The sequence below is a fragment of the Poecilia latipinna genome, unplaced genomic scaffold, assembly GCF_001443285.1.
Source record: "Poecilia latipinna isolate Pla-1442-1.1 unplaced genomic scaffold, P_latipinna-1.0 Scaffold1635, whole genome shotgun sequence".
Lineage (NCBI taxonomy): Eukaryota > Metazoa > Chordata > Actinopteri > Cyprinodontiformes > Poeciliidae > Poecilia > Poecilia latipinna.
This window is the reverse complement of record NW_015114251.1, coordinates 3,675-14,374: the sequence shown is the minus strand read 5'-3', so window position 1 is coordinate 14,374 and position 10,700 is coordinate 3,675. Positions and strand designations below refer to the sequence as shown.

The 10,700-nt window shown below is 43.3% G+C and overlaps 1 protein-coding gene across 1 annotated transcript; it reads left to right on the top strand.

Moving 5' to 3' along the window:
• Positions 1-1,049: 1,049 nt before the first annotated feature.
• On the top strand, positions 1,050-9,855 carry LOC106964181 (histone-lysine N-methyltransferase, H3 lysine-36 and H4 lysine-20 specific-like). Its single transcript, XM_015059536.1, has 6 exons — positions 1,050-1,162; positions 2,565-3,391; positions 4,248-4,410; positions 4,967-5,139; positions 5,332-8,758; positions 9,540-9,855. Exons 2-6 carry the CDS (start codon positions 2,582-2,584, stop codon positions 9,707-9,709), a joined length of 4,743 nt encoding a protein of 1,580 aa, XP_014915022.1. The 5' UTR covers positions 1,050-1,162; positions 2,565-2,581; the 3' UTR covers positions 9,710-9,855.
• The last annotated feature ends 845 nt before the right edge of the window (positions 9,856-10,700 follow it).

Genomic DNA, 10,700 nt, shown 5'->3' with positions numbered 1-10,700 from the left:
GATTTGGCTAATTTATGTATTGGCAACCACAAGGGTACAAACGCTTGAAATAATTTATTTTAAAAAATTCTTCCTGTTTTCTGTGTAGGCAGCGTACAAGCCAAAGGATTATCGCCCCCTATGGGCTGCAGGAAGAATTACAGTGAGATGCCGTGGAAGCAGACTCAAGGTTAGAGGTCAGAGGTTGTTTAGGACTCATCTGATTGGTTAACCTGCTAAACAATGGTGTTGGCTACGCCCACTAATTGATAATTGATCAAATTAATATTTTATTAATTTAACTTAAATACAATTTTAAACAATTCTAAAAGTTGTCAGTGTCAAGCTTAGCCCAGCTGACCTACCTCCGCCTCTGTTTTTATTTTTAATTAAGTTGTTTTTCTGAGCTGTGACCTGATTGGACCTTATTATTTATTTTTAGTTTTAATAATCCACAGCAGGGCACTGCATCATTTTTTATGTTAAAATATTTAAGGCGTTATGCAACAGCTAATAACACGCTAGCATGATGCTAGTCATCACGTCATGTCAAGTTTCATATAATAAAATCAATTATTAAATAAATACTAAATCTACCTGCATGTGAGATATAAGAAATACTTAAAAATTAATTTACAGTAAAATAATATGCTAACTTGTTATTTTTCCTTTTGCACCATCACATAAATCTTTCGTAGCGATGTTTGATTGAATCGTGCGGCTCCCGGCAGGTGACGGGGTTAATTATGAAGGATGCAGAAAAGGGGCGGGGCTTATGGCTGTTTTGGTGATTTTCTGGGTTTTGGTGATGAAGATGCGCTGAGCGGCGGTGACGCCTGGCCGAATGACTGCCGGCAGGAAGCGGCCAGCAGAGCAGCCACCCTCTGACTGGATTAGAAACGAGATTAGAAACGGGATTATAAAGTTATTTCAAAGCAAACAGAGGAATTTGTGATGTGTTAGGCTGTTCCCGGGCCGCTGGGTTAGCGCATGCTTTGGGAGGAGGGGAGTGTGTGTGTTGGAGGGGGAATGGGTGAGAGAGAGAGAGAGCTCAGGATCCGGGCCTAGGAAGTGCTGCCGCGGGGACTCGCCTCATCCGCTCTCAAAAATCCTGAAATTGGCCCGTTTATCCACCAGAATGAGGAGGCGGCGCGGCGCGGCGGCGCTCCGCTACACCGGAATGGTAAGATTCAGGCGGCACATCCCGCGACATGCGGCGTTTTCTGCGCGATTTCTGCTTTTTCTGATGTTCATAGCCCCGCATATGTCGGTGGGAGCGCGTGCGCGTGTCTGTGCGCGCGCGTGCTCGTGTGCCTTGCTGAACTTGTTGTTTTTTGTCGCGTTTGGTTTTTATTTCCAGGCATCAAGCCGCCGCATGCATAATGCACACATGTCGTCACACACCGACACACATACACGCACACACTTTTCCTCGTGCGTGGACACAGGCGCGCACGCGCGCGCCTGTGTCCACGTTAATCCCAATCCCTGATGGTTTTTTTAATCATGTAACCTGACGTTGCGGGCCTGATTGGCCGCCGCGCGTCCATGAGATTCCAGCCTGACCTTATCGCGTTGGATGTCATTTCCAACATCTCGCGATAGCAGCGCAGACCGGCAGCTCCGTGTTTTCAGCTGAAATGTGACGTTAGGACGCGCCGCTGCAGGATCCATGTTTTATTTTGGCTTCATTCAGATCTGAAGAGGAAACGGAGCTGCAGGTCAGCTCAGATAATTACTGCATAGTGATATCACAGAAACTAACGGATTCATTGCAGCCCAAAGAAATATTAAAAACCGAGATGATTTTAACCTTTCCAACTTTAGCTAACTTTATTTATCAGCGGTTCAATTTGAAACGTTTTCCCATTTTCTTCTATTTCTTCTTCCATTTCGCACATAAACTATCATGAATCTTTTGTTTGGCGGTGAATTATTTTTACACAAATCTAATATATTTTACCTAGTATTTATGTGACTGTCAACTATAATTAAACCAAAAATATCTAAATCATTTTTATCTGATTGAGATAGAAAAACTTTTTTTTTTTTTAACAATAGGCTGGTAAATATAACAATAATAAAACAACTTTTAAATTAGCTGCTCTGTTATCGCCTATTATATCAGCTGTTATATAATTAATTTTCTTGTTTTATTGGTTGATATTGCTGCTTATTTTCTCTGTTGGCCTGTTTTAAATACTGAAGATAAGAGAAATAAAGTATAAAGATTTTATCACTGCATCTGTCATTATAAGTTACAGTGAAACTAAGTGTTTATTTGAGCTCAGATTTCTGTGACCAAATTGGGATAATTTGTGACTTTTTAATTTTCTATGGTATACATAGAAGACATATTGCCTTCAGTGTTGCTGTTGCTGAGTTTGTTGCCAACATGGTTAAAGTTGCTCCGGCTCTGAAATATTTTCACACTGTTTATAACATAAATATAAAAAGACGTTAATATTTTAGTCTTTAGGTGAACCGCGTGGCTCACCTGGGTTAAAACTTTAGTTCAGAAAAATTGTTTGAACGATCGTTCAATGGAGTATACGGACTCTAAAAAAAGACAATTTCTGTTTCAGGGCCGGATCATGTCAGAATGAGTGGGCCTTCCAAAGGCCCTGACAGGAAGTCCAGCTGCCCTTTGACCCCGGCCCTTGACCCGTGCTGCATCAGCCCAGCCATGTCAGCCGCCGCCTCCTCCCTCAAACACACGTCTGTCTACGGCTACATCCAGTCAGACCACTCTTCCTCCTCCTCCTCTTCCTCATATAGCCCCCTGAGGAGGCTGCAGCACCTCACCAAGATGGTGAGCCGGCCCGACCTGGTGATGCCGAGCCGGGGGCCCGACCGGCGCTGGGACTGGGGGTCCAACCAGAGGGACAGGACAGAGGACTGCTGGGCAGAGTACAGAGAGTATTCTGTCTCCCAGGAAGACGTTGACGTCTCATCTTCTTCTGGTGAAAAGCAAACGGAGCTCCAAAGTGAAAGTAAAGACTTTCCTGCTGTTTGTTGCCACCAGTCTGCTGTTTCTGAGAAAATGGGAGGCAACTCTCCATCCAGCCCGCCGAGCCCGGCCTTCTCTCTGGACAGCAGCAGCCCCTTCGCCAACGGCCTGCTGCACTTCGACTCGGCTCTGTTTGAGGCCGACGGCGCCGACGAGGAACCGCAGAGCGCCGCGCAGGGCCCTGGTTTCCTGGACAAACGCGACCAGCCGCCGACCTCGCTGCAGCTCACCCCCGTGGACGCTCGTCTGGACCCAGAGGAGTCGGCGGTGGCGCCGCCCAAGGTGGTGACGCGCTCCCAGTCCTCGGGTCAGCGCCGGCGGTACTGGGACGGCTCAGAGGACGAGTGGGACAGCGACTCGGAGCTCTTCCTGTTCGATGACTGTCCTGCATGGCGGACGGTGGTAAGCTCAGCTTGCTTCTGTCTGTAGCATGGAGGCAATAACTCAATAATGTCTATTGCCATAGGGACAGGATCTATATCAATAGATAATATGTCTGTAGAATAATCAATATATAGAATATTGACTGAACTCTGATCCAGAACCGCACAGTATTCTGGGAGATGTAGGCAGAGGACAGACTTGACCCGCTCAAACTCCCATGACTGGCTAAGCTAGCTGGGTAGCATCAACTAACTGACTCACTCTTCGGTTACCTAGCAACTCGCTCGCTCTTCGGTTACCTAGCAACTCACTCACTCTTCGGTTACCTAGCAACAGCCTGTTGCAGCAGTTCCAGGTTTCTCCTCGTAGATGCTTAAAAATAAAAAATGTGAAGTGAAAATTGGGTCAAACAGTTCAGCAAACAAAATAAAATCAAACCAATAATGATCAATATTAGCTGATATGACATATTGTTTTTCAGCCGTATCGTCCAACTGTAGTTAATCATAAAAACAGAAAACTAACATTTATATTTATATTGGCTAATGTGCAGTAGGCGTCTCCTAATCAACCTATAAAAACTTAAAACAATTTAAAAGGCAATGAAACAACACAGTAAGTTAAAATGTCCTTCACAAAGTATGTTTTTACAGTGTAGTTCAGAGTGACATAACCCATTCATTGACTCAAACTGAAGGATTTTCTGTTAAATGAACTAGTGTACATTTTGCTGCAGTTTGTTTTGTGGGTGAAATTGTTTATTAATCAATGGAAAACAGAATTAAAGAGGTCAAAGGTCAGAAACATTTACTTCTGGTTTATCTGCATGCTTGTGAAATAACTACATGAGAAAACAGCGTGTGGATTTGTTTAGAGTGTTCGTGTCCTGCAGCAGCCGAGCGGCTCGAGGAAAAAGCCTCCGCCTCCGGTGAAGTTCGCTGAGGGGGAAATCGTTTGGGCGAAGTTCGGCCGCCGGCCCTGGTGGCCGTGTGAGGTGCTGTCCGACCCGGCACTGGGCGTCTATCACCGGATGAAAGGTAGAACCACAAACCCGTTTTATTTAGTTAACGATTAATTGATCACTAAATTAGTTGACAATTATTTCTGTAATGATTAAAACGATTAATTGTTACTAATCAATGTTCAGCTTGGTTTCAGTTTGACTTTGACCTTGTTTTACTCCAGGTGGGTCGTCGCTATGGAAACGACTCACCAGGAGGACAATTGCTTCCTGGCAGCTTCAGCCTGAATCTTCTCTAATTTAATTTGTTTCATTTTTTCTCAACACGTTTCCAGCAACTGTTGATTATTTCCATCAAAACGTCAGACACGATTGTGACTCAACTGGAAAATAATTTTCTGAAGATTATAAGACTTTGTTTGAAATTGCAACACTTTTTCAGACATCAGTTTTTTCTTGTAGTTTGCCAAATTATTTTTGCACTAACGATTTATGTTTTAGGATTTTCAACCACCTTGTTTGATGTTTCATCCATATTTCAGCATATTGTTAACTCTTTCTGTACTTTCTGGGTATTGGTGTTGTAATTTCCACTTTCTAAAAACAATCAGCAGGTATTGGTTTCTTTGCAGAGCCCTGTGACCGGCTCTGTCGGCTATATCACGTCCGGACCTTTGGGGAGCCGAAGGAGTACGTTTGGGTGGAGGAAAAATCAACTCAGGCGTTCCACGGAGGCTTTGAGTTCGACCAACTTCTCCTTTTGAGACGAAGAAGCAAGCAAAGAGAGCAGAACAACAGAAACACTGTAAGTGTTCAATTGTGACTTATTGCATGATGCGTGTTCTGATGAAAGGTTGGTCCTTTGCTTTATTTTGGGACAGTAGCTCTAATCCAGAACACTAACAGAAATCTGTGACTACCAAAAGCATCATGAAAAGATAACAGTCTGTTGTTTTGGTTAAATGTCTTACGGACATGTTTTCTCGTCTTGCTGCAGATCCCTAAGCGTTTCCAGCATTTGTGGAGATGCAGTGTGGTCGAGGCTGAATCTGTTCTGTCTGGGCGACCCGACGTTTCTCCGTCTCTGGCTCCATCCACAGATCAAACCTTTTCCTGCAGTTCCCCGGCAGAAGGACAGAAGAAGCCCCATCCAGCCGTTCCCTCGCCCTCTCTCCTGGTTCCCACTGTTTCTGAACCGTTGCACTTAAAGAACGGATCCACCTCGTCTGCAGCTACAGCACAGACAAAACCAAGCACTTTAAAGAAAACTTCTACCAAGAAGAAGCGAAGCAAATCCCTTCAGGACCTTGGGAATGAAAACACATTGTGTTGCAGTCTTGATCAGTCTCACAGAGACAACAGAGAGTGCCCATACTCTGATCTCGACTCAGTCCCAAAGATTTTGTGTCCTAAAGCTCTTGAGCGTCAGCCAAAGCTGCTTCCATGCCAGCCGTCTGCGGCTGCAGTCAAAGAGCTAAAGAAGCAGCCAGACACCCAGACCGGACTGTGGTTCAGTAAATCGGGCAGAGACCGGCGACCAAAAACTACCAGCCCAGTGTCGGACCGCTCCCTCTTTAGTAAGGGTCCCTGTAAGAAAAAGCACTTATCCACCGTTAGCAAGAAGGCGCCGGTTCCCTCCGCCTCGATGATCAACATCAACGCCTGGTCCAATGACCCAGTCATACTGGCAGACAGTAATAAGTCAACAGATAATGGTCCAATACATGAACACTCAGTACCTGAGAAATGTAGGGCCAGCGAGGCCAACCCTGTTGAAGGAAGAGGTGGGTCTTTAGACAAACCAAAGGCCCAGCTGTCCACTGAAGACAAACAGACTTCTGAGACCAAAATAAACCCTTCAAGCATTTCATCTGACGACCCGGATGTTGAAAAAGACTTTCATCCCTCAAAGAAAGTCGGTTTAAATGATGACTCAGATTCTCCAAAGACGATAACATTTGTAAGTTCAACTGAACTTTCTGTCGTAATTGCTACTAAACAACTTGATGAAACTGAAAAACCTTCTGACCAGGAGAAAGAAAGAAAGCAGACTTTGGGGCCCTGTTTAGAAGTCGAAAACAGGGATCCAGTCTCAATATTAGAAAAGCAAAAAAATCTGGTCTCTAAATGCAGACTCCCGTTTGTGAAACTAATACGCAAGGAGTTAGAACAAAACAAATATTTACACTCATGTCTGACTAATGTCACCACTAACAGAAGTGAATGCAATAAGAAAGAGAAGACATCAGATAGTAATGTGAATAAAGCTGCAACTAATAAATCAGACTTGACAGGCAGCAAAACGAGCGTCTCCACGGATCAAATTACACCTTCAAAATTCATCAAGGTCTCAGTCAAGAAGCTACGAGCTAGAAGTGAGTCTGGCCTACTTCGGCTGTCATCAGAGTCACCGCCTGAACACAACGCTAAGACACCCGAACACAACAATAAGACAACCGAACACAACGCTAAGACACCCGAACACAACAATAAGACAACCGAACACAACGCTAAGACACCCGAACACAACAATAAGACAACCGAACACAACAATAAGACAACCGAACACAACGCTCCCACACCTGGAAACAACACTAAGACACCTGGAAATAACGCTTCCACGCCCGGAAACAACACTAAGACACCCGAACACAACACTCCCACACCTAGAAACAACGCTAAGACACCTGGAAATAATGCCAAGACCCCTGGAAACAACACTAAGACACCTGGAAACAGCGCTAAGACACCTGGAAACAGCGCTAAGACCCCTGGAAACAACGCTAAGACACCTGGAAACAACGCTAAGACACCTGGAAATAACGCTTCCACGCCCGGAAACAACACTAAGACACCTGAACACAACACTCCCACGCCCGGAAACATCACTAAGAAACCTGGAAACAACGCCAAGACACCTGGAAACAACGCCAAGACACCTGGAAAAAACGCCAAGACACCTGGAAACAATGCTCTCACTTCCACAAAACTTTCTGATGCGTTGAGCAGCCCAGAAGTAGAACGTATCCCAGCGTCAAACGTTAGTCTAGAAAGTATCACCGCCTTATCGTGCAATGAATCAGACAGATTAGAATGTAAAGACATTTCTGTTTGCAGTCAAACAAAGACATCGTCTGACCAGCCAGACAGCTCAGAGGAAAACACTTCATCTACTAAAACTGCAGCTTCTCCAACAGGAAGTCCTCACCTCCCTGAAAGTCGGCCTTCTCCAAAATCCAGAAAAGCTGTTCACAAATTGACGCAGGCTAAAGAAATTCAGAAAGTCCTGAAAGAGCAGCTGGCGCATCTTCCAGCAAGCAGTCGGCTGATGACCAGAGCCCTGAAGGCCTTGCAGGTTGTCGACCAGAGGAAACGTAGAAAAGCCCAGCAGGAGACTGAGCAAACTAAGCTGAGCAAACCTCTGGACACAGTTCAGGATTCTGCTGAGCCCAAATTTGATATTTGCACTAATTTAAAACTTCTAAAATCTACTCACATTGACAATGGTGACTGCTTTTCTAGATGTAGCTCCCCTTCCATACTGTTCTCTGATTCAGATGATTTTGAAGCTGATGTTAAAAGTGAAGATGAAGACCTTTCAGTTTCTTCAACTCCGCCAATGGACTTCATACCGCTTACATCTATAGTTAAGGCAAAGCATGAAGATCTGCCCCCACCAACACAACCTCCATCACCTCAATCACCGTTTTCCTTCATGAAAGCCTTCAAGAATGTTACGGAGGTTTCCTTTCAATCCTTACCAAACGGCAGCAATGGAAAGCCAGTCTCTTTCAGGCCAGACTCAAAATACCAGTTTAGCACTTTTCTTATGATGCTGAAGGACTTGCATGACACTAGAGAGCGAGAAGGCGCGCCCCTAGAGTTAGAGATTGGGCCACCCAGTGGACATGTGAAGGAGGAGCCGCTGATGATGCCAAACAAGGCTCCACTGGAAGGACACAGCCACACATGTGTTCTTAGCAAAACCGATCCAATCGCAGATAAAAGTGTGATTGGACAGAGCGGATGTGGTAAAGGCCAGAAACTCAAGAGGCCCTGTAGCAGAAAGAGTGGCAGCCATTGGTTGAAAGGGAAAACCAATCGCAGAGTGTCTGGACCTGGTTTTCCTGGAGTAAAGTCAACAACAGGAATCACTTCCTGGCCAACAGCAGATATCACTTCAAAAATACTGGATGTACAAATTGGCAGTAGCTGGATTCAGGCTGGCTGTAGTGGAGACATTGGTGGGCAAGAGGAGCAGCAGAGATGGGAAAGACTGGAGGGCAACCAGCAGGTTGGTGTTCCTCTGGAAAGGAGGGAATGTCTGACACTCATCCTGGAACAGCCAACCAGCCTCGGAGACGACATGATGAACAAGACGGACGTGATTCTTGAAGCTGAGGAACAAGACAAGACTTCAGCCGGTAAGGACAGTCTGACGTACCGTCCTCACAAAAATAACAACAATGGAAAGTTGGCATTTTCTGTAGCACAATCCATTTTGCGAAATGTGATAAACTGAACATGAAAACTGCTGTCTTCCTGCTATTAGAGCTGAGATAAAACACCTGTAATGTGGATGAAGGTGGTTATCTGTGCATTTACTACAGATCAGACTAAAGGCAGAGTAAACATTCAAAACTTTTCCAGACTTTGGATGAATTGTTTTTCCAAAACTTATTGCAACAACCAATGTTTTCCTGTCTGTTAGGCTACATTCACTCTGCAGAATGAAGTGACCTAAATCCCCCTTCTTTTTTTTTTTTTGCCTTAATGCGATCTGCGTCTGATCTTTTCATGACAGTCTGAACAACACAGATCCGTATCTGATCTTTTGAAATGTGACCTGTGTCTGCATGGGCAGGTCGCATCCATCCAACCATTTTCTTTAGCCTCAGCTTTCTGTTCTTATCTAATCAAAGTGGCACCTGCTTGGCCTTCTGCTGCTGTAGCCCATTTCTTTCAAAGTTTGACTGGTTGTCCATTCAGATATGGAATTAGCCAGTAGATCATCAGTTTCTGGAACAGTAAACATATCCTGAATGTCTTCCCTTTCTAAAGCTCGGGTTGATTTTCAGCAAGTCATCTTCTTCACCATATCTTAACTCATCAAGTTGTTCCTGTGTGATTCACTCATTTACAAGTTAATTACTCAATAAAGTATCAACAGAATGTTTAATGATTTCCTTCTTTTTGTGTTTCCAGAACATAAACGAATACGAAAACCCAGCAAGAGACTACTTGAATGGACTGAAGAATACAACCAGATTTTCTCCCCAAAGAAGAAACCCAAAAAGTCTCTCCAGCTGTTTGGAAAGGTAAAAATGATGCAAAGTGAGCTCTGTTCCGTCTCTATAATCAAACATTGGCTTTAGTTCATCTTCAATCAGGCAGTTTAGTTTCCAGGAATCAAACATTGTTCTCACAAGTAGGGCTGGGCGATAGGAGGAAAATCTAATATCTCTATATGTTTGCTACATACATGATATTTTTAAATAATCTTCAATGTTATCTTAATCTATATGGCATGTAAAATGCACTGGGGTACTCTATTCAAGTGGACCATTCAAGTTTTTTTTATTCCTATACAAAATCAGAATAAATTCATATATTTTATTGTAGTCATCGGTTGCACAAAGATGTTTTTCATTAATGAAATTACAATACTGCTTCTTTCTGGTGTCAGCACTAGACCTTTAATAAACAAGACCATATCAGCAAAAAAAAGAGTCACGGTTAAAGAAACAAAAGTTTAAGTTATTCTAAACTTAGCATATTGTCAGGTTTCTACAGATTCTGTGCTAAAAACTCAAGCCTATTGATGACTTATTACAGTGTTTTTCAACCTTTTCTGAGTGAAGCTACATTATTGAAAAAATCACGAGGCACATCACCAACCAAAAATGTAAACAAAGATACTCTGTATTACATATATAGTAATTCTTATCAAAGTGTCTTGAATAGGAATCAAATAAACACAACAAAAATTTATTTTTATTACATTTTACATTTCTTATTTCAAACTGCACTTAACATGTCCACTTCAAAAATACACCTGAACAGCCACAACACTGTGGTGTGAAATTGTAGTTGTAGAAAACTTCAAAGTGTTTTACAAACTAATCCACAAGCATTTTTATAGCTGGAATACAGAAAATAATTCTTATTCTGAAAGAAGCAATATTTGGGAAAGATTTCACTGTTACAATATGAAGATTTGCATGTACAAAATGTCAATATCTGTATATTTTACCCATCTAGTGTGAAACCTGTGCATATTTGGATGAAAACAGCTGATTTCCTGGCATAAATTGAAGAAACACAAAGCTCTTCCTCAACAGCTCTCAGTCTCTCTCTGTTTTTAAT